We start from the raw sequence: 27,865 nt of genomic DNA on the forward strand, positions 1-27,865 counted from the left end.
AGGTTATGTCGATATAGGACTCATTTTACTGTGGATATAGATACTTTTGTACCTGTTTCTTCCAGCATCTTCACAAGGTCCTTTGCTGTTGTTCTGGGATTGATTTGCACATTTCGCACCAAAGTATGTCCATCTCTAGGAGACAGAACGCGTCTCCTTCCTGAGTGGTATGACAGCTGCGTGGTCCCATGGTGTTTATACTTGCTTATTATTATTTGTACAGATGAATATGGTACCTTCAGGCATTTGGAAATTGCTCCCAGGGATGAAACAGACTTGTGGAGGTCTATAATTTTTTTCAGAGGTCTTGACTGATTTCTTTTGATTTTCCCATGATGTCAAGCAAAGAGGCACTGAGTTTGAAGATAGGCCTTGAAATACATCCACAGGTACACCTCCAATTGACTCAAATTATGTCAATTAGCCTATCAGAAGCTTCTTAAGCCATGACATCGTTTTCTGGAATTTTCCAAGCTGTTTAAAGGCACAGTCAACTTAGTGTATGTAAACTTCTGACCCACTGGAATTGTGATACAGTGAATTATAAGTGAAATAATCAGTCTGTAAACACTTGTTGGATACATTATTGTGTCATGCATAAAGTAGATGTCCTAATTGACTTGCCAAAACTATAGTTTGTTAACAAGAAATTTGCGGAGTGGTTGAAAAAGGAGTTTTAATGACTCCAACCTAAGTGTATGTAAACATCCGACTTCAACTGTATGTATTTCTTACACCATGCTTTTACATCCATGTGGGGGAGTGAACGAGGGTGAGAACCGGCAAGTAAAGATTTATAAAGATTCTGTCATATACGATTTCAGGACCATTCATGACTACAGACATTTGTTTTCCCAGACCATGTGATCTAACCAGGGACCTAGTTATTGCTATAGTTAACTATTTAAGCAATAAAGCATGAGGGGGTGTGGTATATGGCCAATATACCACGGCTAAGGGCTGTTCTTATGCACGAAGCAACACGGAGTGCCTGGATACAGGCCTTAAACGTGGTATATTGGCCATATACCACACACCCCCGAGGTGCCTTATTGCTATTATAAACTGGTTAACAACGTAATTAGAGCAGTAAAAATCGATGTTTTGTCATACCAGTGGTATACGGTCTGACATACCACTGCTGTCAGCCAAATCAGCATTTAGGGCTCGAACCACCATGTTTATGAAACAGTATATACAACAACTGAATGTGTTAACACTGTTCTTCATCTAATAGCACAACCAAATGACCTGTACAAGTGATGTATCTACTGCTTGGATAGTTCGATCTGTGCCACTGGCTTAATCCTATTCTTGAACTTCGATTTTTGGTTGAGTTAGAGATGTGAATCCAACACATTATTTGTTGACCTGTCGTCAAGTTAGTAGGCTCTTCACTGTATTGCAAAAGTTATACGGAATTGTTTGGTTGTCAACAAACCAAATATCAACATTTTGAAGGAGATGTACTGTATCTACTGATTGGATAGTTCCATCTATGCCACTCACGTGGTCCTATTCTTTAACCGTAGAGTTTTGGTTGAGTTGGAGACATGAATCCAACATGTTAATTGTTAACTGCTATTTAGGCCGGGACTCAATCTGATACGCATTATAGCGGCCTTGACATTTAAAGGTAATTTCCATTGCATTTACCGTGAATGCGATCTCCATGAATGTCAGGGAAAATGCCTTTAAAATCCGAATAGTCGACTGTACAACACGCTGTGCTATAAATTAAATTGTGGCCTTACTGTATTGCAAAAGTGATATCGAATTGTTTTTGGTTGTCAACAAAACCAAATATTAACATTTGAAGGAGATGTATCTACTACTTGGACAGTTTCATCTGTGCCACTGGTTTAGGGCTATTCTTTAACTTATATTTTTTTGTTGAGATGGAGACGTGAATCCAACATATAGAGTGCCTTTTATATCCGTCCCGCATTATGGGTTTCCAACTTCTAGGACTATTTTAACCCACTTAACCCCAATATTTCAACATCATTGTAAAGCCCTACTTCTTTTTTTGCTTTGGGAAAGTAAATTCAAAAGATTTTTACCTAATTTAATGTGATTCTTAATTAATTTACATTTGTCACTCAAGTTTAAAGATGTAATCCGCAGTAAGGGGAATCAGTGCCACTGGCCGCCATAGTTGTTTTTGTTGCCGAGCTGAGGAGCATGGTAAAAGAAATTGCAGTACATATCTTCTCTTCTATCGCGGGTGATTCAATGATGTCCGAGGGGGGAAAAAACGTGTTTGTTGTTGTAATATTGCAAACGGACGTGGCAGTTTCACCATTAAGGGGAAGGGGATACCGAGTCAGTTCCATAACTGTATCCATTCAACTGAAATGCATCTTCTGCATATAACCCAACCCCTTGTCACGTTCCTGACCTATTTATGTTAGTTTTTGTGTGTTAGTTGGTCAGGACGTGAGGTTGGGTGGGCATTCTATGTTTTCTGTTTCTATGTTGGTTTTGGTTTGCCTGGTATGGCTCTTGATTAGAGGCAGGTGGTTTGCGTTTGCCTCTAATTAAGAGTCATATTTAGGTAGGGCATTCTCACTGTTTGTTTGTGGGTGATTGTCTCCTGTGTCCGTATGTTATGTTCGTACCACATAGGACTGTAGCGTTTGTTTGTTTCGTTTTCGTTTCGATGTCGTCTGTTACCTGTACGTAAGTTTATGTTTAGTTATGTAAGTTTATGTTCAGGTCTCGTCAACGTTGTTTTGTTATTTTGTAGTTTGGAAAGTGTTTGTTTCGTTTCGTGTTTGCCATCATCGTTGTTATAATAAAGATGGCTTATTTCCCAAAGCCTGCGTTTTGGTCTGAGGATCCTTCTCTCCTCACCTCATCTGAGGATGAGGAGAGCGTTTCCCGTTACAGAATCACCCACCAAGCTAAGACCAAGCGGCAAGGGAAAACGAAACGGAGTAAGGGACAAAACAAGGATTTCTGGACATGGGAACAGATAATGAATGGAGAAGGTCCCTGGGCTAAGGCAGGAGAAAATCGCCGTTCTCAGGAAGAGAGGGAGGCAGCTAAAGCCCAGGAACGGTGGTTTGAGGAGGCAGCAAGGAGACGTGGCTGGAAGCCCGAAAAGCCATGGGAACAGGTGGAGGCACTGAGGAGAGCAGAGGCTACCGGAGAGAGGAACCGGAGCTATGAGGGAACGCGTCTGGCACGGAAGCCGAAAAAGCCCGTAAGTAATTCCCAAAAATTTCTTGGGGGGGGGCTAGGAGATAGTGGGCCAAGGGCAGGTAGGAGACCTGCGCCCACTTCCCAGGCTTACCGTGGAGAGCGGGAGTACGGGCAGGCGCCGTGTTACGCAGTAGAGCGCACGGTGTCTCCTGTACGAGTGCATAGCCCGGTGCGGGTTATTCCACCTCCCCGCACTGGGAGGGCTAGATTGGGTATTGAGCCAGGTGTCATGAGGCCGGCTCAACGCGTCTGGTCTCCAGTGCGTCTCCTTGGGCCGGCATACATGGCACCGGCCTTACGCATGGTTTCTCCGGTTCGCCTACATAGGCCGGTGCGGGTTATTCCACCTCCCCGCACTGGTCGGGCAACCGGGAGCATTCAACCAGGTAAGGTTGGGCAGGTTCAATGCTCAAGAGTGCCAGTACGCCTCCACGGTCCGGTATTTCCGGCACCACCTCCCCGCCCCAGCCTAGTACCTACAGTGTATACACTACGCACTAGGCTACCAGTGCGTATCCTGAGCCCTGTTCCTCCTCCACGCACTCTCCCTGTAGTGCGTGTATCTAGCCCGGTGCCTCCAGTTCCGGGCCCACGCACTAAGTTACCTGTGCGTCTCCAGAGCCCTGAACCCACTGTATCTTCTCCCCCTACTAATCCTGATGTGCTTGTCCTCAGCCCGGTGTCACCAGTGCCGGTACCACGCATCAGGGATAGAGTAGGCTTTGAGAATACAGTGTGCCCTGTCCCTGCTCCCCGCACTAGTAGGAAGGTGCTTATCATTAGCACGGTGCCTCCAGTTCCGGCACCACGCACCAGGTCTACAGTGCGCCGTATCCGGCCAGAGCCATCCGTCTCCCCAGCGCCATCTGAGCCATCCGTCTCCCCAGCGCCATCTGAGCCATCCGTCTCCCCAGCGCCATCTGAGCCATCCGTCTCCCCAGCGCCGTCTGAGCCATCCGTCTGCCAGGAGCCTGCAAAGCCGCCCGTCTGCCATGAGCCTGCAAAGCCGCCCGTCTGCCATGAGCCTACAGAGCCGTCAGCCAGACAGGAGCCGCTAGAGCCATCAGCCAGACAGGAGCCGCTAGAGCCGTCAGCCAGACAGGATCTGCCAGAGCCGCCAACCAGACAGGATCTGCCAGAGCCGCCAACCAGACAGGATCTGCCAGAGCCGCCAACCAGACAGGATCTGCCAGAGCCGCCAACCAGACAGGATCTGCCAGAGCCGCCAACCAGACAGGATCTGCCAGAGCCGTCAGAGAGCCATGAGCAGCCAGAGCCGTCAGAGAGCCATGAGCAGCCAGAGCCGTCAGAGAGCCATGAGCAGCCAGAGCCGTCAGAGAGCCATGAGCAGCCAGAGCCGTCAGAGAGCCATGAGCAGCCAGAGCCGTCAGAGCGCCATGAGCAGCCAGAGCCGTCAGCCTGCCATGAGCGTCGAGAGCCGTCAGCCTGCCATGAGCGTCGAGAGCCGTCAGCCTGCCATGAGCGTCGAGAGCCGTCAGCCTGCCATGAGCGTCGAGAGCCGTCAGCCTGCCATGAGCGTCGAGAGCCGTCAGCCTGCCATGAGCGTCGAGAGCCGTCAGCCTGCCATGAGCGTCGAGAGCCGTCAGCCTGCCATGAGCGTCGAGAGCCGTCAGCCTGCCATGAGCGTCGAGAGCCGTCAGCCAGCCATGAGCATCGAGATTCGTCAGTCAGCCATGAGCTGCCCTTCAGCCTGAAAAGGCTGGATACCCAGAACTGCCCATCAGTCCAGAGCTGTCTCTCTGTCCGGAGCTGCCTTTCAGTCCGGAGTTGCCCCTCTATCCTAATCTCCCTCTCTATCTTCATCTATCTCTATATTCTTATCTATCCCTCTTTCTTGATTTATCTCTCTGTCCCGGTGTTGTCCCTATTAGATATGTTGTTAAGGGGATTTTGTGGGGGTCAAAAGAGGGTGGACATTCTTGGAGGGAGGAAGTTAGGATGGATTATGGTGGGGTGGGAACCGCGCCCCGAGCCTGAACCACCACCGTGGTTAGATGCCCACCCAGACCCTCCCCTAGACTTTGTGCTGGTGCGTCCGGAGTTCGCACCTTGTGGGGGGGGGTACTGTCACGTTCCTGACCTATTTATGTTAGTTTTTGTGTGTTAGTTGGTCAGGACGTGAGGTTGGGTGGGCATTCTATGTTTTCTGTTTCTATGTTGGTTTTGGTTTGCCTGGTATGGCTCTTGATTAGAGGCAGGTGGTTTGCGTTTGCCTCTAATTAAGAGTCATATTTAGGTAGGGCATTCTCACTGTTTGTTTGTGGGTGATTGTCTCCTGTGTCCGTATGTTATGTTCGTACCACATAGGACTGTAGCGTTTGTTTGTTTCGTTTTCGTTTCGATGTCGTCTGTTACCTGTACGTAAGTTTATGTTTAGTTATGTAAGTTTATGTTCAGGTCTCGTCAACGTCGTTTTGTTATTTTGTAGTTTGGAAAGTGTTTGTTTCGTTTCGTGTTTGCCATCATCGTTGTTATAATAAAGATGGCTTATTTCCCAAAGCCTGCGTTTTGGTCTGAGGATCCTTCTCTCCTCACCTCATCTGAGGATGAGGAGAGCGTCTCCCGTTACACCCCTCTGAATTAGAGGGGTGCGGGGGGCTGCCTTAATCGACGTCCAGGTCATCGGTGCCCGGGGAGCAGTTGTTGTGGGGTTTAACTGCCTTGCTCAAGGGCAGAATGGCAAGTTTTTCCTCCTTGCCGGCTCAGCGATTCTAATAAGCGACCGTTTCGTTACTGTCGCAACGCTCTAACCGCTGGGATACCAGCTTTAAAGGTCAATCCTGTAACGTGAACTCTCGTATTTCTTTAAAATCTTTTTGTCAAAACAAACATTGATCATCTAATAGCTAAATCATAATGCAGAAGCAGTTGAGCTGGTTCTAATCTTTATGCCATTTTCTGGTGTTTTGTGGCAGAAAACTGGGCCCAGCTAGCATAACACGTCAACGCTGTTGCCCATAGATAGATAAGCTAAAAATGTTTTAACAATTTCAACAACAAAGGGAACACAACAACTTTCTATTTCCTTTGTCACAAGGGGAAATGAAATCTAAGATAAAAATTGTCAACCCTGTCAGTTTGTCACTTTTTTAAAAATGTCTTTTTATTTTACCTCTTGAGATGGGGAAAGTATGTTTGTCATGAAGTTGAACATGTGCTCTTTGTGACAGAATGTTCAAATTAGGTGAATTTGTTCTTTTATTTATTTTTTTATCCCATTTTTCTCCCCAATTTTCGTGGTATCCAATCGCTAGTAATTACTATCTTGTCTCATCGCTACAACTCCCGTACGGGCTCAGGAGAGACGAAGGTCGAAAGCCATGCGTCCTCCGAAGCACAACCCAACCAAGCCGCACTGCTTCTTAACACAGCGCGCCTCCAACCCGGAAGCCAGCCGCACCAATGTGTCGGAGGAAACACCGTGTACCTGGCCCCCTTGGTTAGCGCGCACTGCGCCCGCCCCGCCACAGGAGCCGCTGGAGCGCGATGAGACAAGGATATCCCTACCGGCCAAACCCTCCCTAACCCGGACGACGCTATGCCAATTGTGCGTCGCCCCACGGACCTCCCGGTTGCGGCCGGCTGCGACAGAGCCTGGGCGCGAACCCAGAGACTCTGGTGGCGCAGCTAGCACTGCGATGCAGTGCCCTAGACCACTGCGCCACCCGGGAGGCCCGAAATTGTTATTTTTGACCAAATTAAAGGACCCAAAATTTACTCGTGGAATAACACAATAATGTGAAAATAATGTCCAGGGAACATACTTCCACAACAGCGCCCAACCAAATGGAAATTACTTTGTTCCGTGAAGGTGTCTTGTTCGGTGACCAACCACCACCCATTCCCTGAGAATTACTTTTCTACTGAATTCTACTGTGTCAGGGGCAGATCTCAAAAATGGAATTGTGTAATTGCATACAACTATAACAGGATTAATTGGATGGTAGCAATGTCAATGTCTCCCCTAGTCAAATTTATTTAAAGTCACCATGAAGTGAATTTGCTGTTTATTTCCCCCCCCCCCAATGTTCAAGTGAAACCTACGCCCTTGAGTTGACCACCCACCACCAGTTTCTTGACAAGGGCCTCTCGCTCTGTCACCATGTCCTTGAGCTCAGCAATGACCCGTAGGTCCTCATGACGACTCTCTCTGTTCCGAAACTTATCTTCTGTCCCCTCCAATCTAGACCAGGGTGACACATCAAAACATAAAATCTGCATTAGATAACCATAAAAGTATCAAATTGCCTAGTAGACGCCACGCAGTACCTTGTATGGCATCTAGATGGCGCACACATTGAAGGTTATCTTAATTAAAACAAATGTATTTATATAGCCCTTCTTACATCAGCTGATATCTCGAAGTGCTGTACAGAAACCCAGCCTAAAACCCCAAACGGCAAGCAATGCAGGTGTAGAAGCACGCAGGTGTGCAGGCGTAGAAGCATCTAAATTAGGTCACCATAGATGGCATTAAGTATGTAAGCAGAACAATGGGGGAGGATCTGTCTAATCAACATTTCAACAGTGGCATAACATTCTAGCACACGTTATCAGATAAAAATAACATTTGAGGTGAGATCCCTGGCTTTTGATTGCTCTCTCTCTCTCACACACACACCACACACACACACACACACACACACACACACACACACACACACACACACACACACACACCCCTAACAGTATCTGGAGGGCAGAGATCTTGTCCTTCAGTAGCTCCTGGGCTTTGTTGAAGTCTGAGAGCATGATCTGAGTCTCTCTATGGTGAACAGCACTCAGCTCCCCCAGCTCTCTCTCATGTCTCTTTGTCAGGTCCTGTTCGTGAGCCCTGAGGCACAGAGAGAGAGACAGAGGTCAGTCACATACCCCCAGTGGCTGAATGTAAACAACGCTTGGCAGCTAAACTATGTTAAAATGAGTGTCTGTACACTCTCCAGTCAATAAAGATGAGTAACTAATTAAAGCAAGCTAAAAATAACAATAATGCATTTATATAACAGGCACTCACTCCTATGAGATTTTTACCTCTCTTCCCATATCTAATCATGGAATTTATCCAAACACAACACTACCGCTCCCCAGATCCAAACTGCAATAAAGTCTCTGCTTAACTGGTTGTGGACGTTGTAGAATTCAAGTGGAATAAAAGAGGGATGTGTATGTTAGTCACCTCCAAAAGATACACCTGCCATGTCCTGGGAATTTATTTATATAATGAATACTATAGGATGGCCACAATCACGTCAATCATTCTAGCCACAGAGCATAGCATTATGCCAGAGATCGAGATCTTCAGTTATCTCTGGGTACATACAGTGCATTCGGAAAGTATTCAATCCCTTTCCTTTTCCCACATTTTGTTACGTTACAGCCTAAAAAATGATTCAATTGTTTTTTCCCCCCTCATCAATCTACACACAATGCCCCATAATGACAAAGCAAAAACAGGTGTAATCTACTGCAATGTACAGTACCGTAGCATAATACTTTCAGCACATCTCAGGGTTATTTGAAACACGTATCGTGCATTGTTTGCTATTGGATGAACTGGTAGTTAAAACGACTAAATTGAAAAGATCTCATTGTGTTGTGTTTTGGTGAATAAACCAATGTTCTCATTACGTTTCACAATAAACATATTTGAATCAATGGTTGTGTGGTGAGAGATGTTTACTATTCAAATTAACGCACAATGACATGCTTTCAATGAAAGACTGGCTGTGTTACAAGGGTGACCAGTTTAGAGTTTTTGTACTAAATGTTATGAAAATGTACCACATATTGAAAATAGTACCAAAGCCATGATCCCTTATTGATGTCATCTGTTAAATCCACTTCCATCAGTGTAGATGAAGGGGAGGAGACAAGTTAAAGGAGGACTTTTAAGCCTTGAGACATGGAGTGTGTATGTGTGCTACTCAGAGGGTGAATGGGCAAGACAAAACATTGAAGTGCCTTTGAACGGGGTATGGTAGTAGGTGCCAGTTGCACCGGTTTGAGTGTGTCTGAAGAACTACAACGCTGCTGGGTTTTTCACGCTCAACAGTTTCCCGTGTGTATCAACAATGGTCCACCACCCAAAGGACATCTGGGGCGGCAGCGTGGTTAGAGCGTTGGACTAATATAATACTATTTCTCATGTCAATCTAGCATTTCTAAGACCATGAGGGTCGACATATACTGAGAGGTTTGGAAGACCTGGGTACTCCCTCACTCCCTTAGGGGTCACTATAAATAGATGCCAGTTAAATGGGTCCCAGTACCTGATCTGCTGGTTGGCCTCGCTGCGGACTCGGAGAACCTCTTTGCCCTTGAGCTCCAGCTCTCTGGTGAGGGTGCTGATGGTCTCATTGAGGGAGTGGATCTCGTGGTCCAGGTCTGTGATACGGTTGGTTCTGCAGGACACCTCCTGCTGCAGGTCTGATATACTACCCAGCAGGTCCTCCTCCTGGTTCCAAGTCAGACAAGATAATGAAGACAATCATAATTGTTGGGGTGACAATTCCATTCTAATTCAGTCAATTCAGGACTAGAATTTAAATTCCAATTCAAGAATGAAAACAATCCCACATTTTCAGGTACTTTTTTAGGATCCCAACTCTAGGGATAGCTATCAAAGCGAATTAATCCTATTGGTACAGAGCTTAGTACATCTGCTCTAAAAACATAGGGGGGCTGGTTTGATTCCATCAATAAATAGTTCCACAACTTTGCTACAGCCAATTCAGTAGCAATTGCCAGTATACCTTTTACCAGCAGCTATACAATAATCTGCATCATCACATCCACTATACACTATGAGTGTGTGTAAATGTAGGGTTGCACCAAGAAGCAAACTTATTTCCCCTCTTTGTCTTCATTGATGTGAGTTTGTGACAGCCAGGTATTATTCAAAACAATATGGTTACAACAACACTTCATCATTTCTAAAGCGGTTTACAGACTGTGTCCCAATGTAGAAATATTTGATTTGGGACCCTCTATCTAATTAGTTTAATTTGGAAGAGATGTTGTAGAAGCTGCTTGGAAGAGGCATGAGTAGATGTCAGCCCTAAGGCGCAGTCTACATTTTTAAGTGGGTCATGTTAAAAGATGTAGCACCCTCAATGAACTGAAATGAGTTGTCCTTGTATTTCTGAGAAATAAAGAGAGAGCAAGGGAAGGAAAGAGAGAGAGACGGGGAAAGAGAGAGTGTGGTCCAACATAGGAAAATTATGCAACCGGAGTGCTCAGAAACATGTATAAAAATGTGTACACACATGGAACCTTCCAGATTCTTTGTTGTTCTTCACTTATGTATTATGATTCACCCTAAAGATTAAAGCACAGACTATGAGAAAATGGGTAATCTTGGACCTCTGGGCAGTTTGCTTATCTGTACGACTTAGTATCATCCTGCCCTATTATGTTTGTGTTACTGCATACCCCCGTTTGCCAATGCAAAAAGCAACACCGAAAGCAGCATTTATTTTTCAAAACGCAGTCTCAGTCTGTATATGATATGCACACGATGTGATCGCAAGCTGTTGTATTTCAAATATAATTATAATATTTTTTGGGCTACATCACAGATGCTTGGCAAACAGTGAGCTTCAGCTCCCAAGGAATGAGTCCCAAATAACAATTTATTTTAAAAATAAGCACAAACAAACCCTAAAAGTCCTCCTCTGGTCCTTTCTAGGCGCTGATAGAAAGTCAGGGGCCATGTGAATCAAGCATCTCAAAGTAAGAGTACTAATCTAGGATCAGGCAAAACTTATCCTAGATCAGAACTCCTACTATGAGACGTGTAATACATACACCCCCAGATATAATTTCACCACCCCCAAATTGTTATGGTTATGATTAAGAGTGTGGTTAGGGGCAACTTCTACCTCAAGCAGCAAAAAGTGTCAACTCCGGACTGACCTGTTGCTGACTCTGCTCCAGAGCACCCTGTAGCTCCAGTTTGGCAGCAGTGTTATCCTTCAGGTGGATCTGGCGCAGATGCTCTATGGCTGTTGCATGGAGGTGGTTCAGCTCAGAGCGCAGGGATGCTACAGGGGAGGAAGAGGAGGGGAACATGAAAGTCCCGTGAGGCTCAATTGGTAGAGCTTGGCGTTGAAAATACATATTTTACTTTGAAACAAAATATTATTTTGGTCATCGTTTCGATGGCTAAATTTCAATCGTACATACAGTTGAAGTCTGAAGTCCACATACACCTTAGCCAAATACATTTGAACTCAGTTTTTCAGAATTCCTGACATTTAATCAGAGTCAAAATTCCATGTCTTAGGTCAGTTAGGATCACCACTTTATTTAAAAAATGTGAAAGGTCAGAATAATAGTAGAGAGAATAATTTATTTCAGCACGTTCCCAGCGGGACAGAACTTCGGTCAAACATTTCAGGTTGCCTTCGACAAGCTTCCCACAATAAGTTGGGTGAATTTTGGCCCATTCCTCCTGACAGAGCTGGTGTAACTGAGTCAGGTTTGTAGGCCTCCTTGCTCTCACACGCTTTTTCAATTCTGCCCACAAATTTTCTATAGGATTGACATCAGGGCTTTGTGATGCCACTCCAATACCTTGAATTTGCATTTGACAGCCTTCAATAGTGGCTGTACCAGAGAATTTAAAACCTTTTTTTGTAAGAACACAGTACAGTCGTGGCCAAAAGTTTTGAGAATGACACAAATATTAATTTTCACAAAGTCTGCTGCCTCAGTTTGTATGATGGCAATTTGCATATACTCCAAAATGTTATGAAGAGTGATCACATGAATTGCAATTAATTGCAAAGTCCCTCTTAGAGGATTGTAATTCAGTGATATTTATTCCCATAGTAATTCATTATGGATCCATAACTAAATAAACATTGGCACGTTGAAAGAGTAGTTTTATCATTCTTTTATTAACGAAAGCATAAAGATGCCATTATTAGTTCCATTGTTTAAGTTTGAACGTGCAGACTGGCACTAAGAACAGCGGGAACAATCCCCCTTAAAGTGTTGCTCTGTTCTACCCAGTGTGGCGGTGTGGGGGTCAACCCCCCCTATCCCTTCCCATGGGCTAGGTCCGTCTTCTGTGCGCTGCTCTGCGGACCATCCCGTGCACTCGTGCCTTGCACCTCACACGCTTTAAGTGGATACAGCGGGAGAACTGTAAGGCAATCCCATTGTGCGCAATGACCAATATACTGTCCTGCTAATAACAGGGTTAATAATATATCTGAGAATATCCAAAAGGGCTTTTATATAATTCAAAATTAATAATAAATCGCTTTGTTTAAAAATAGCAACATATTGATAATGATTACATTTTCGAATATCGTAAAATGAGCGAGAAAAATACCATTCTTGAACACGGACTGAGACCTTGTTACTAATTTGTAAATAAAGCCAGTTTGTAATTTAGAATGATTTATTTATGTTTTTAGACAGAGGGAAACCAAAAACCTACAGTCAACTCATGGGTCTCCCAGTCGAGGCCAGCACGGGTATTGAACCAGCATCTGTAGCAACACAGCTATGCAGTGTCTTAGACCGTTGCGCCACTCAGGCGCTGTACAACATGACAGGTCGGGAGCGGGCTACACTACTACAGTAAGAGCTAAATAATCCTAACAAAATAAAATAATAAAAACCTTAGTGTAACAACAGTTTTAGTAAGTAATTTACATTTACATTTAAGTCATTTAGCAGACGCTCTTATCCAGAGCGACTTACAAATTGGTGCATTCACCTTATGATATCCAGTGGAACAACCACTTTACAATAGTGCATCTAACTCTTTTAAGGGGGGGGGGGGGGTTAGAAGGATTACTTTATCCTATCCTAGGTATTCCTTAAAGAGGTGGGGTTTCAGGTGTCTCCGGAAGGTGGTGATTGACTCCGCTGACCTGGCGTCGTGAGGGAGTTTGTTCCACCATTGGGGTGCCAGAGCAGCGAACAGTTTTGACTGGGCTGAGCGGGAACTGTACTTCCTCAGAGGTAGGGAGGCGAGCAGGCCAGAGGTGGATGAACGCAGTGCCCTTGTTTGGGTGTAGGGCCTGATCAGAGCCTGAAGGTACGGAGGTGCCATTCCCCTCACAGCTCCGTAGGCAAGCACCATGGTCTTGTAGCGGATGCGAGCTTCAACTGGAAGCCAGTGGAGAGAGCGGAGGAGCAGGGTGACGTGAGAGAACTTGGGAAAGTTGAACACCAGACGGGCTGCGGCGTTCTGGATGAGTTGTAGGGGTTTAATGGCACAGGCAGGGAGCCCAGCCAACAGCGAGTTGCAGTAATCCAGACGGGAGATGACAAGTGCCTGGATTAGGACCTGCGCCGCTTCCTGTGTGAGGCAGGGTCGTACTCTGCGGATGTTGTAGAGCATGAACCTACAGGAACGGGTCACCGCCTTGATGTTAGTTGAGAACGACAGGGTGTTGTCCAGGATCACGCCAAGGTTCTTAGCACTCTGGGAGGAGGACACAATGGAGTTGTCAACCGTGATGGCGAGATCATGGAACGGGCAGTCCTTCCCCGGGAGGAAGAGCAGCTCCGTCTTGCCGAGGTTCAGCTTGAGGTGGTGATCCGTCATCCACACTGATATGTCTGCCGGACATGCAGAGATGCGATTCACCACCTGGTTATCAGAGGGGGGAAAGGAGAAGATTAATTGTGTGTCGTCTGCATAGCAATGATAGGAGAGACCATGTGAGGATATGACAGAGCCAAGTGACTTGGTGTATAGCGAGAATAGGAGAGGGCCTAGAACAGAGCCCTGGGGGACACCAGTGGTGAGAGCACGTGGTGCGGAGACAGATTCTCGCCACGCCACCTGGTAGGAGCGACCTGTCAGGTAGGACGCAATCCAAGCGTGGGCCGCGCCGGAGATGCCCAGCTCGGAGAGGGTGGAGAGGAGGATCTGATGGTTCACAGTATCAAAGGCAGCCGATAGGTCTAGAAGGATGAGAGCAGAGGAGAGAGAGTTAGCTTTAGCAGTGCGGAGCGCCTCTGTGACACAGAGAAGAGCAGTCTCAGTTGAATGACTAGTCTTGAAACCTGACTGATTTGGATCAAGAAGGTCATTCTGAGAGAGATAGCAGGAGAGCTGGCCAAGGACGGCACGTTCAAGAGTTTTGGAGAGAAAAGAAAGAAGGGATACTGGTCTGTAGTTGTTGACATCGGAGGGATCGAGTGTAGGTTTTTTCAGAAGGGGTGCAACTCTCGCTCTCTTGAAGACGGAAGGGACGTAGCCAGCGGTCAAGGATGAGTTGATGAGCGAGATGAGTAATACTGTAATCCAAGTAATCCAAGTAATACTGAAGTCATGCAAAATGATCAGTTTCTATTTAGGTTTATGTCGCCCATTCATTGTCAGAGAAACAGTAGGACCCAATAGCATAATCAGTGCTCTAACTCCCCCTTGCGCTGGTCTGGAGCAATGAAGTGGTGACGCAGGGTACCGTACTAAACCACAAATTACCTCTAAGTCCCGCAGCATAACCACAAAACTTTTAGTGGAGCAACCACTGTATGTTTGGGCCAAATCGATGCTGGTCCAGACATCTGTGGACGTTGAAATCAAGGCTGGTCTGGACCAAATCTGAACCAAACATAGACCTATAATTGGTTCAGATTTGGTCCGGACACGATAATAGATAACTTTATTTATTAAAGGAATTATTTGAGAAGAAATATCCTAAATCAAAGTCATTACTAGCTGCATTCCTAGTGTTTTTATTTGCCCAACATAAATTGTGCAAATAAAATCACTTGTGAGCCAAATTGAGCCCCCTGTTGCTGACACCTGATTATTGATAGGTAGTACACCGCTACATTGATAATAAACTGTTAGACATTTACAATTAGGTATCTCTCACTCGTCATTCATTATCACTTTGAATATTATGCATTGGTTCATTAAAAGGAGCTTTGGAGAGTGTGTGTGTGTGTGGAGGGAGTGTGTGTGTGTTCTTTCATAGGTGGCTTTTGTGATCGAATAGTTCAGCGCGGTGGCTTAAGGTTGTCTTGCGGTTTAAGCTGTTGCCTCTGGATCACATATACCACTGCCGCATGGGTTCTACCTCTACCTCCAGCCTATCCAATAAACAAAAAAATATGTGGAGAGTGGTACTGCCCCACTTCTTTAAAAAAATTGTCCAGTGTGTGAGGCTCTTACCCAGCATGGCCTTGCCTTCGTCCTCCAATTCAAAGCGCAACGTCTGCAGCTCCTGTTCTGACTGCTGTCTGAGGATGTCCAGTGTGCGTCTGTGGGCATCTTTCAGCGACAGCACCTCCTCCCTCTGCTCCTGCTTCAAACGCTCCTCCAAAGCCTAGACCCCTCCCCACCACACACACACACACACACACACACACACACACACACACACACACACACACACACACACACACACACACACACTGTGTTTAATCATTCAACAAATCATTGTACAAATGGTAGCAACACATACAGTACATCACCTAAAATTACATAATATATTTTCAAACATATGTAAATGCATATACGCGCAAACACAGCAAGAATGTTTTTCTAGAATGTGCATAATATCTAACAAGCAGAGCGAGGGGAGGAAAAACATACGAAAAGCTTATGCGCATTCTGACTGAGTGTCAGCAAACTCATCCGCCTGCAAGTTTTGAGAACAGACACACAAGTCAGCTGCTGCTGCTGATCTGCAGCTTCATCTACAGGGTGAAGCTACATGATTATGTAATGCCATCCTCTATTTTGGCAATATTTGAGGAGTGTGGTGAAATTATTGTAATCAAAAGGTGAGACTTTTAGATTTCTTCAAAACAATCAAACTTTATTATTTAATTACTTCCGTAATGGAGCTGGTTGGTAATCACCCCTGGAGGTGATCACTGAGAACTCAACGAGCTGTTTTGAGCCACAGCATTTTATAGCAAAGTCCATCCTCCTTCAGTCTACATGACAAACAACAGATGTATGAAACGGGTCACAATGTTAAGATTTGTATGTCAAATATCACAATAAGATGTGACAAAGGCTGACATTACAGATGGATGAGCTGACGGACAGAGCAGCCCACTACCATGAGGTAAACAACTGTCCACCATTTTAGTGTCTCAAATTATACTGAACAAAAATATAAACGCAACATGCAACAATTTCAAAGATTTATTGAGTTATAGTTCATATCAAAAGAAGGATATTTCATATTTCTACCTTTTTTGTGTACCTATTGAGGATAACACCATGAAGAGGATGATATTCATATCCATAATTATTAGGGCAGGGAATTGCCAGGGACGTCACAATAAGACATATTATCACGAAACATCAAATTGTATTGGTCACATACACATGGTTAACAGATGTTAAAGCTAGTGTAGCAAAATGCTTGTTCTTCTAGTTCTTACAGTGCAGTAATATCTAACAAGTAATCTAACAAATTCACGACGACTACCTTGTACACACAAATGTAGGGATGAATAAGGATATGTACATATAAATATATGGATGAGCGATGGCCGTGCGGCATAGGCAAGATGCAGTAGGTGGTATAGAATACAGTAAATACATATGAGATGAGTAATGTGGGATCTGTAGACCTTATTAATGTGTTGTTATTTAAAGTGACTAGTGATACCTTTATTAAATTAATGTATTACATTTACTAAAGTGGCAAGAGATTTGAGTCTGTATATTGGCAGCAGCCTTTCTATGTTAGTCATGGCTGTTTAACAGTCTCATGGCTTTGAGATAGAAGCTGTTTTTCAGTCTCTCGCTCAAAGCTTTGATGCACCTGTACTGACCTCGCCTTCTGGGTGAGAGCGGGGTGAACAGGCAATTGCTCGGGTGGTTGTTGTCCTTGATGATATTTTTGTCCTTCCTGTGACATCGGGTGCTGTTGGTGTCCTGGAGGGCTGGTAGTTTGCCCCCGGTGATGCATTGTGTTCCCTCTGCTGTTTCCTGAAGTCCATGATCATCTCCTTTGTTTTGTTGATGTTGAGTGAGAGGTTATTTCCTGACACCACACTCCGAGGGCCCTCACCTCCTCCCTGTAGGCTGTCTCATTGTTGTTGGTAATCAAGCCTACAACTGTGGTGTCGTCTGCAAACTTGATGATTGAGTTGGAGGCGTGCATGGCCACGCATTCATAGAAGGAAATCAGTCAATTTAAATAAATTCATTAGGCCCTAATCTATGGATTTCACATGACTGGGAATACAGATATGCATCTGTTGGTCACAGAAACAGTACCTTTTAAAAATAAGGTAGGGGTGTGGATCAGAAACCAGTCGGTACCTGATGTGACAACCATTTGCCTCTTGCAGCGCGACACATCAGGCTGTTGATTGTGGCCTGTGGAATGTTGTCCCATTCCTCTTAAATGACTGCGTGAAGTTTCTGGATATTGGCATGAACTGGAATAAATTGTTGTACACGTTCTTCCAGAGCATCCACAATGTGCTCAATAGGTGACTTCTGGTGAGGATGCAGGCCATGGAAGAAATGGGACATTTTCCGTTTTCAGGAATTGTGTACAGATCCTTGCGACATGGGGCTGTGCATTATCATCCTGAAACATGAGGTGATGACGGTGGATGAATGGTATGACAATAGGCATCAGGATAAATTCTAATTGCCATTGATAAAATGTAATTGTGTTCGTTGTCTGTAGCTTATGCCTGCCCATACCATAACCCCACCGCCACCACGGGGGACTATTTTCACAACGTTGACATCAGCAAACCGCTCGCCCACACGAGCGCATACTGTCTGCCATCTGCCCTGTACAGTTGAAACCGTGATTCATCCGTGAAGAGCACACTTCTTCAGCGTGCCAGTGGCCATCGAAGGGGAGCATTTTCCGACTGAGGTCGGTTACAGCTCCAAACTGCAGTCAGGTCAAGACCCTGTTGAGGATAACGAGCATGCAGATGAGCTTCCCTCAGACAGTTTCTGACAGTTTGTGCAGAAATTCTTAGGTTTAGCAAACCCACAGTTTTATCAGCTGTCCGGTTGGCCGTGGTCTGCTGTTGTGCGGCCGATTGGACGTATTGCCAAATTCTCTAAAATGACATTGGAAGCGGCTTATGGTAGAGAAACTAACATTACATTCTATGGCAACAGCTCTGGTGGACATACCTACACACAGCATGCCAACTGCACGCTCCCTCAAAACTTGAGACCTCTGTGGCATTGTGTTGTGTGACAAAACTGCACATTTTAGAGTGGCCGATTATTGTCCCTAGCACACAGTGCACCTATGCAATAAACACGCCGTTTAATCAGCTTGTTGGATATGCCACACCTGTCATTGTGGATGGATTATCTTGGCAAAGAAGAAATTCTCACCAACAGGGATATAAACAAATTAGTGCACCAAAATAAGCTTTTTGTGCATATGGAAAATTTGTTCGGTTTATATTTTTGTTCAGTGAAATATGTGCTGTTTTTTTTGACCAAGCGCTGCACTGTGACTATGAAGAACAACTATTTTTTTTCTCCAGATACATTTTAATATAAAAGCAGCTGCCTGTTGATTTAAAAAACATTTTTTGTTAACCCTTATTGAACAGTAACTTAAGAGGTATAGCTTTCAAGGCCCCAGCATGGGTGCGAGGCAAATATAGAGCCTGTTAGCCTTTGTATGCCGCTTTTTCTACATCAAAGGTTTTCTCCTGGGTTCAATCAAATTTACTGGAGGTTAGTCCTGATAACACTGCCAACAGGTGCTGGTCGATACGGTGTATTGCACTGTATTCACAAATGAAATGGATTGATATGTTAGGTAAGACGCCAGGAGAGTTATTAAGATCCCAATTCAATCAAAGTTAGTAAGTGTGTTTCCGACAAAAACAATATCCTTACTGCGCAAACACAGAATATTATCTGAATTATTATACAGACTTCCTTTTGTTTCACACTACAATATAAATACTGCTTTGATGCATACTTGAAATCCAATTACTATACCTGCAACTCCATGATTTTTCTTTAGAGCCGGAAGTCTTTCTTGAAGAAGCCCACATTCTTGTAACGGGCAACAATTCAGCAGTGGTTTTCAATTGGGATTATTTGCCATTACATCAGCAGGTCTGGTAGCAGCAGCACTGCAGTTTTTTCCAACTCACTGATCTGTGGTTTGGTTTGGTGACTGAGGCTTAAGGTCAGAGGACACATCCAGATGGTGACATGGACACAAGGGTGGGAATGGGAATGAATCCAACTGGACACGGACTAAATGGAGAGAGGGAGCGAGGAAGGGGGCTGAGTGGAAGAAAGGAAAGGGAGCAGGGGTATAGATAAATTAGGAGAAGAGAGGGGCAGAAAAAGAGAGAGAAGGAGCCAGCTGGAGGAAATGGAGAGGTATAAGAAAGAGAAGAGAAATACACTCAGTGTTTCGGTTTATTAGGTACACCCATCTAGTACCGGGTTGGACCCGCCCTTTACCTCCAGAACAGCCTGTATTCTCCGGGGCAAGGTTTCTACAAGATGCGGCGTTCAAACGTTGCTCAAATGGTATCAAGGGACCTAACATTCCCCACACCATTATACCACCGCCACCAGCCTGTACAGTTGACACCAGGCAGGACGAGGCAGTGGACTCCTGATGCTTACGCCAAATGCTGACTCTTTCATCAAGCATGACGTAACAGGAACCGGGATTTTTCAGGCAATGTTTTTCCAGTCCTCAATTGTCCAGTGTTGGTGACCACGTGGCCACTGGACTTCTCTCATCAATGAGCTGTTTTCGCCCACAGGACTGCCGCTGACTGGATGTTTCTCTGTACACCCTAGACACTGTCATACATGAAAAGCCCAGGAAGCCGGCCGTTTCTGAGATACTAAAACCGGCGCGCCTGGCACTGACGATCATACCAAGCTCAAAGTCCCTTAGGTCACTTGTTTTGCCTATTCCAACGTTCAATCGAACAGTAACTGAATGCCTCGATGCCTGTCTGTCTGTTTTATATAGCGGTCCCATGACTCACTGTCTGTAGGACCAAAGCATTTTTATGAACGGGGTGGTGTACCTAATAAACTGGCTAAAAGTGAATTTACTCTAGGTACTAGAGAGGCAGATAAAAAGGGAGGGGAGAAAGTGAGGGAGGGAGATAAAGAGGGAGAGTGAGACACAGTGACCATTTCAGATGAGTGACAGTGACAATGTATATCTCCTGTGTAGCTCAGTTGGTAGAGCATGGCACTTGCAACGCCAGGGTTGTGGGTTTGATTCCCATGGGGACCAGTACAAAAATGAACGCACTCACTACTCTCTGGAGCGTCTGCTAAATGACTCAAATGTAAAACATTTAAGTATCTGATAGGATATGGAGACACAGAGTAGGGGATGGTTAACAGTACATGCTGTCTTATACCACAAAAACTATTGGAGAAACAATGGTCAATGAGTGAGGTGTATGGAGCATGTGTATGGGTACAAAGTATTTACAATGCCTTCAGAAAGTATACACACCCCTTGACAAAAACATTGACCAATTAATTAAACATGAAAATCTGAAATGTATTTTGTCAATAAGTATTCAACCCATTTGTTATAAAATAAAATGTTAGTCATAAATTTTGAATTCAGGCTGTAACACAATTTTTGGGGGAATAAGTCAAGGGGTATGAATACCTTCTGATTGCACAATATATATGAGGGGTGTGTGTGTGTGTGTATTATTCTCTCACCCTGAGCTGGTGCTGGCGGGCGTCTTCCAGTGTGCCATGGGCGCAGCGTTGAGCCTCCTGCAGCCGGTGCTCCCTGCGCTGGTGCTCCAGCTGCAGCTCCTGGAGTTGATGGCTCAGGTGCTCTCTCTCCTGGCTGAACTGGGCCTGCAGCTGCTGCAGCGCGCCCTGGGACTGGGAGAGCTGCAGCTCCAGACTCTGCTTCAGCAGCGAGATCTGGAGAGAAAGGGATGAGAGGGAGGGGTGTGTTATATGCTATGTGTCCCTAATGGCACGCTATTCCCTGTATTGCATTACTTTGGGCCCTGGTCAGAAGGTGCACTATATAGGAAATAGGGTGACATTTGGGACACAACCATGATCAATGTGCACTTTGTCTTAATTTTTCCCCTGCAGTGTATTAATAAAAAAAAAAATATATATACAATTATTATTGTATATAGTGCTTTTCATTACAAAGTCATCTTAACACTCTACCTAGAGGGGAATAAAATATACAGTTCAGGTCAAAAGTTTACATACACCTTAATCAAATACACACAAACTCAGTTTTTCCCAATTCCTGCGATTTTATCCTATCCCTGTTTTAGGTCAGTTAAGATCACCACTTTATTTTAAGAATGTGAAATGTCAGAATAATAGTAGAGAGAATGATTTATTTCAGCTTTTATTTCTTTCATCACATTCCCAGTGGGTCAGAAGTTTACATACACTCAATTAGTATTTGGTAGCATTTCCTTTAAATTGTTGAACTTCGGTCAAACATGTCGGGTAGCCTTCCACAAGCTGCCCACAATAAGTTGGGTGAATTTTGGCCCATTCCTCCTGACAGAGGTGGTATAACTGAGTCAGGGTTGTAGGTCTCCTTGCTCGCACACGCTTTTTCAGTTCTGCCCACAAATTTTCTATAGGATTGAGGTCAGGGCTTTGTGATGGTCACTCCAATACCTTGACTTTGTTGCCCTTAGCCATTTTGCCACAACTTTGGAAGTATGCTTGGGGTCATTGTCCATTTGGAAGACCCACTTGTGAGGGTCCTAGAGCAAAACGCACCTTTGAGAATCTCTACTTTCCAAAGTGGGGTCCCATTAGTTTGTAACCGAAATGGTTTGGGCGCTACCAAACAGAAGTTGGCACATCGACAGTACTTCAGACAAGTCTTTCTGACACTTGTGGGGGTTGTGAGAGTCTCCCCTTTCCGAAGAGTGGTCACAGATTTTGATGGGTATTTTTTTCTTATTTTCTAGCTGCTAAAACTCTAATAGTTTGCCTATTTTCAGCTTTATTTGAATTACACAACTTTCCCAGGCCTTTATATCCTATAACACAGAAAATAATATGTTTTGTGATAACTGCACTGTGATTTTAATCAAGTGAAATAAAAATATATATACACATTGTCTTTCGGATATGGATTTTTCTTAACATTAAGAATCCCAACTTAGTTTAAACGTTTTAACATTTAAACGTTCACACCCCTACTCTATATAATAATGTACGTTTTTCTTTTGTTCGAATTTGTTCTGGATTTGAGGACTGTGAAATGTGGCATGTCTGGTGGGGTAAGTGTGTGTGTCAGTGCTGTGTGTAAGTTGACTATGCAAACAATTTGGAATGAAGTGATCCATTCAGTCTCTCCTATACTTTTAGCCAAGAGAGACCGTCATGCAAACTTCAGCCCTCTGAAGAGCAAGACTGTTCTGGGCCAGCTGAAGTGTTTCTATGTCCTTCTTTGCAGCACCAGACCATATGACTGGGCAATAATCAAGATAAGATTAAACTGGCATGTCTCAGGCTGGACACATTGCCATTCAGGTCTCCACCCAGTGTGCTTAACACCTCATGTTCCTTTTATCCTACAGTCGGTAGAAAAAGCAACTTGAGTGTTCCCGAGATAAAACACTTAAGTTCTTCCCGACTGGAATGGAAGTAGCTAGAATATTATGAAGTGTAAGGATAATTAGGAGTCTGAAACTATGGTATTTGGTGCAGTGTGAGTGTGTGACGTGTTCAACAGGCTGTAGTGTTGTTACAATCCCAGTATCGTGATGATATGATACTACATTTTCCATGGCAAAGAAAGAAAACAAGACAGACTAAACTCTATGGTCATTTACAAACCTGATTAAAGTAAAATGGTGAGCTATAGCTTGAAAAATTAACAAATGTGACAACATAAATCCACATGTTAACATTAAAACCATTTTCCTCAGGAAATTCAGTCTGCTTCATGTTTTCTTTCCTTACTTACTCAAAAGTACTGTGATACTGAAAATCGTGACAATGCGAAAGGGAGTGTGTTACACTACCTGTTCCAGCAGGTCCTCCACTTTCCTCTGCCAACCCTCCCTGGCCGCCATCAACTCCAGCTCCTTCTGCTGTGACAGCTGGGACAAGGAGGCTTGTCTGTCGGCCTCATATTCCTCCGTCAAATCCTCCTTCAGCAACCTCAACTCCTCCCTATAGAGTGGGTAAGGGGAAGGAAGGGGTAGAGAGAGAGAAAGAGAGACGTTGATGATCCTGAAGCCTGAAACACTACATCTCAGATTCTGGGTTGCACAGCCGTACTGGGTAAACTCATTCACCAGACACTTCAGCCCAATGCTTGAAAGGTCTACTGGATCAACAAGTCAAACATAGCCTTTGTAAACCCAATAGAAAGAGTGGGTAAAAGTCCTGATCCAGTAGAAAAAGAACCAATCTAGAAATGTATTCAACCGAAATGTGTCTTGCACATTTAACCCAACCCCTCTGATAAAAGAGGTGCAGGGGGGGCTGCCTTAATCGATGTCATCATGCCCAGGGAGCAGGTGTTGTTGTGGTGGGGTTAACTGAATTGCAGGCTCGGGGATTCGAACCAGCAACCTTTCGGTTACTGGCCCAACGCTATAAACAGTGCTTCTACACCTGCATTGCTTGCTGTTTGGGGTTTTAGGCTGGGTTTCTGTACAGCACTTTGTGACGTCAGCTGATGTAAGAAGGGCTTCATCAATACATTTGATTGATTTGATTGAACCGCTAGGCTACCTGCTGTAGCCATTGCCATTATCTCTAATCAATCATCTCCCTCCAAACCCCTCCCCCTTGGCTTTATCTCGAATAAATTATCTCCCTCCGAACCTCATAACCCATTCCCCTATCTTGTGTACCTCTGATTCGGAGCCACGCCTTGCAGTCATGTGATTCGCTAAATTCTGCCAAACAAATTCTGCCAAACAATTTTTATTTATTTAGTCACTACCACATAGGCCATATTTGAGTTGTTATTGCAGGCTTATCTGCACTATGCACAATAGCTTAGGGACGATGTTACCTATTGGCTGATATAAAGGCCTACCTCAGAGCATAAGTCCATTTTTGGTCCAGGTCTTCAGCCATTTTGTCAATTTTCTGCTTCTCCTCTGTCCTTATTGACATTACCCTGGCTTCATGCTGCTGTTTCTGGGTCTCAATCTCCTCCTGGACACGTGGACAAACCAGAGACAAGTTCAGGGAAGTTGAGGCACGATACAATATTAGTTATAAGTACCGAAAAGGGCAATGGAGTTAAACATTTGGTTAAAAAAAAATAGATATACTATTTCCTTCTCAATGAGGAGAATCTGCAGTTTAGACTGACACCAAAAGCAAGATTATAATGATAAATGTTCCACTTTGTTTCTCTTTTGGATATAGTCTGTAATTACACATCAACCCAAGCTATTAACCAGGGACAGGTTTGCCAAAAGCATCTTAAGGCTAAGTTCATCGTTAGAATCTCCGTAGAAGCATCGCAAAGTTTCAGAGCCGTTTCCCAAAACTATTGTAACTAATGTTGCACTTGAAAACGCTTGTAAGCTAACGACTGCCTCAGACCACTCATAGAACAACTAAGTGTGTCATTACTTTACACATAGAAGATCTCCACTAAAAACAGAATCAACATGTTTGTCTCTCTGTCCACCAATGACTTTGTTGAATACAGGAACTCGCTCCGCCATATCCTGTTTATGCAAATTTGAATAGTTCGCTGAACTCCAGTTTATGCACCATTTAAACCGTTGTAAAATATATTTTTAATAACCCCCAAAATTGTGTTTTTAGCTGTTTGAAACTGGTGTACAAAACCAAAAGTAAAAGACGCAAAAACAAAACTTATGAACGGGAAGCATAGAAAGAGCGAGCATAGAACAGATCTACCGCTTCTTAGAATTGCTTTCAATGGGAATGACAGGTCTATAACTCACATTTCTACGTGAAATTGGTTGGGTCTCCCAAAAAAATGACATATTGCAGCGTTAATCAATTGAGTTATTTTGCCAACTTTAGGCTACTGTGATGTGTACAACGATGATGCACAATGATGTACCAAATGTGATTTTTGTCAATTATTATAAGCCAAACTGCCTAAATAATTGTAGCCATACACTCTTAGGAAAATTGATTCTTAAAGCGTTATTTGCAGAGGGATAGGGTTTTACCATGAACCGTTTCCCTTTTAAGATAGTGGCCAAACCTCAAAAAGGAGATACCCCTACCCGAGCTACAACAAAACACAACCATGTCTCTTATGTATCCCATATTTTAAAAGTATGGTTGTGTAAAAATATTTTATGGCATATTTTAATTTATAGATAGTGACACGCCCCCCTAAACTCAAAAAGTACAGAATATGCCTGGTTGGAGAGTGAATCGGCCACATAAGCTCATGTAACCCAATATTGCAAGTGTTGATATTTTTTACATTTGAAATACAAGTAGTCAGTTGTCTGCACTACATACACAAAGAAACAGCATTAGCGTATTTTAATGCATCTTCGAAATATAGACCTATAAACAACAGAGATACAATGGGTGGAAATACCAACAAATAATATTTATGATGAATGTAAGTTTTACTTTTTGGTAGCTTATTAGTCAACTTTCCAAGTCAAATTTGCTCTCATTCAATGCTGTATGGTCCTGCCTGATATAAATACATCGTTACATTTTTTGAAATGTTGTGGCTATTTTAATTTAAATCGGCTCTAAGGAAAACAAATGGGCTCAGACACTGCAAACTGACATTTTTTACAGTCAAAGGTTCCTCTGTGGATTTATTTGTTTAGCCCCTACACTTGCAATAACATTAGGGCCCCCTTAACTACAGGCTAACTCTTATGTGTGAAATCAGTTTCGGTATAGTATAGATTCGATGGGCCGGATGTGTAGGCTGACTGGCATGGTTTGTTTCCTGCAAATCAAGTTGGATAGAGTCAATTATATGTTTTGCATTATTCTAAAGGCCTATTGCAACATGTAGCATGCTCCAACGAAAGGAAAGAGAATCGAACGCTGGACTCAGGCACCCTCTCCCTAGCTCTACAATTTTCCCCCACTCCAGGATTGGGCTTTTAAGTCACTTTAAGTCACCTTATCATTTACTGTAGAAGTAGGCTTTGATTCATGGATAGTCCAATATGGCTGCCTGAATCCAACATGACCTTACGCTGGCTCACTGCATTCGTGATGCACATTGGGACGTTCCGATGCCCTTTATTGCCGTTCAGGTTGAGCATGCACATTTCTTTTTCCAGAAAATCATGTCTACCATCCTGGTTTTCTGCCTTGGAGTTGCTGTATATGTTGACTTTATGGTAAATAGGGAGAATGCAACCACACAATATGTGACCGACTGCCTTGATTCAGTCTTATGTTAGCAACGTTTAAAAAAACTTTATTTTTTATTTTTTACATTGTATAAAAGCAGACACAAAGCTACAAAATGGTATATCATACACTGCATTTGAGGAACAATGAGAAAGTAATTCGGCTTTGAAAGTTGATAAAACTTGTAAACTCACTTTTGAGAAAATTTCCTCTGAATGTTTTGGTACCTACTGGAGAGCTCTTCTTTGTCTACATCCATTCAGCATCATTCACGCCATCTTAAGCTTTAGCCCCACCCATCTCTTTCAGTGTCAATCCGAGTGTTCTGTCCTAACAACCGCAGTCAATCACCCAAGCTAACTGGCTAACATTGGCTAGCTTGCTAGCTACTTCCAGACACAAATGAGAGAACAGCTCACTGACCCTTTTACTCACACTAACAGAGCTGGTTAGGCTGTTCTTATATTATCCAGAGCATTGCTGACTGCAACTGTGCTGCTATCAACAATTTATGCTTTTTTGTCAACGTTTACTGACACCAGCCATATTCAACGGGTATTGAGCGTTCGTAAATTAATCAGTTATTCAGCACTATGGCACACTCAGACGAGAGTGCTCTGAAATCGGAGTAGATAGCCAGAGCGAATTTACCAGCTACGTCTATCGACAGTTGTCGCAGGGACATTCTATTGAAATGGTTACTTGCATAGTAGAGTTTTTTGTTAAGACATGTAACTAGCTAGATAAACAATTGAACCATAATCCCAACTCATGACGTTACTACCCTGCATAAATCTGCAGGTAGCTAACCAACCAGGTTCAATAAATAGCAAAGCAAATGGCTCTGAGATACGAATAATAAGATCATACACGTAACGTTAGCTAGCGAGCCAGCCAGCTAACGTTAGCTAACTAGTTTACAGTACACGTTAACTTGAAATGAAAATGACTGTCAAAATTAGAAATGTGTAATATCTGAAAATATAGCTAGCTAGACTCTCTTACCCGTATACATCATGGGTGGATGCTTCTCCCTGTCACGGATGCCATGGTTACCCTTAGATTGAAGATGTAATCCGGAAACAGGTGTTTTCTCCATCTCCTTAGCTATCATATTCAAATTCCACTGATTCAAAACTCGGTCCTCCAGAAAGTGGAGAGCAACACTTATGCACTTCTACTATGTGATATATATATATATATAAGCTGCGTTAGACAGGATTACCTACACATACTGACCAGCTCAAATAGACAGAAGCATGCTATATGGCAGACCAATCCAAACTCATCTCTCGGCATGTCCAGCCTACTCATTATCTCAGCCAATCATGGCTAGCGGGAAAGTTGGTG

At 43.8% G+C, this 27,865-nt stretch overlaps 1 protein-coding gene across 2 annotated transcripts in view; it reads right to left on the minus strand.

The window, feature by feature from the left end:
- fam184aa (family with sequence similarity 184 member Aa) overlaps positions 1-27,865 on the minus strand; it is a 60,070-nt gene that overhangs the window by 6,707 nt on the left and 25,498 nt on the right. Inside the window, exons 8-15 of one of the 2 annotated variants that reach the window (XM_055899167.1) lie at positions 24,225-24,346; positions 23,197-23,347; positions 20,891-21,103; positions 15,380-15,533; positions 11,143-11,270; positions 9,498-9,682; positions 7,916-8,062; positions 7,294-7,411 (exon numbers count right to left, since the gene is read on the minus strand). In XM_055899167.1, the coding sequence (XP_055755142.1) occupies positions 7,294-7,411; positions 7,916-8,062; positions 9,498-9,682; positions 11,143-11,270; positions 15,380-15,533; positions 20,891-21,103; positions 23,197-23,347; positions 24,225-24,346 (1,218 nt within the window). Of the gene's footprint in view, positions 1-7,272; positions 7,412-7,915; positions 8,063-9,497; positions 9,683-11,142; positions 11,271-15,379; positions 15,534-20,890; positions 21,104-23,196; positions 23,348-24,224; positions 24,347-27,865 lie in introns of both variants that reach the window. The other variant, XM_055899166.1, reaches the window with a different exon arrangement.

Source organism: Salvelinus fontinalis, chromosome 35, assembly GCF_029448725.1.
Source record: "Salvelinus fontinalis isolate EN_2023a chromosome 35, ASM2944872v1, whole genome shotgun sequence".
NCBI classification, from domain to species: Eukaryota; Metazoa; Chordata; class Actinopteri; order Salmoniformes; family Salmonidae; genus Salvelinus; species Salvelinus fontinalis.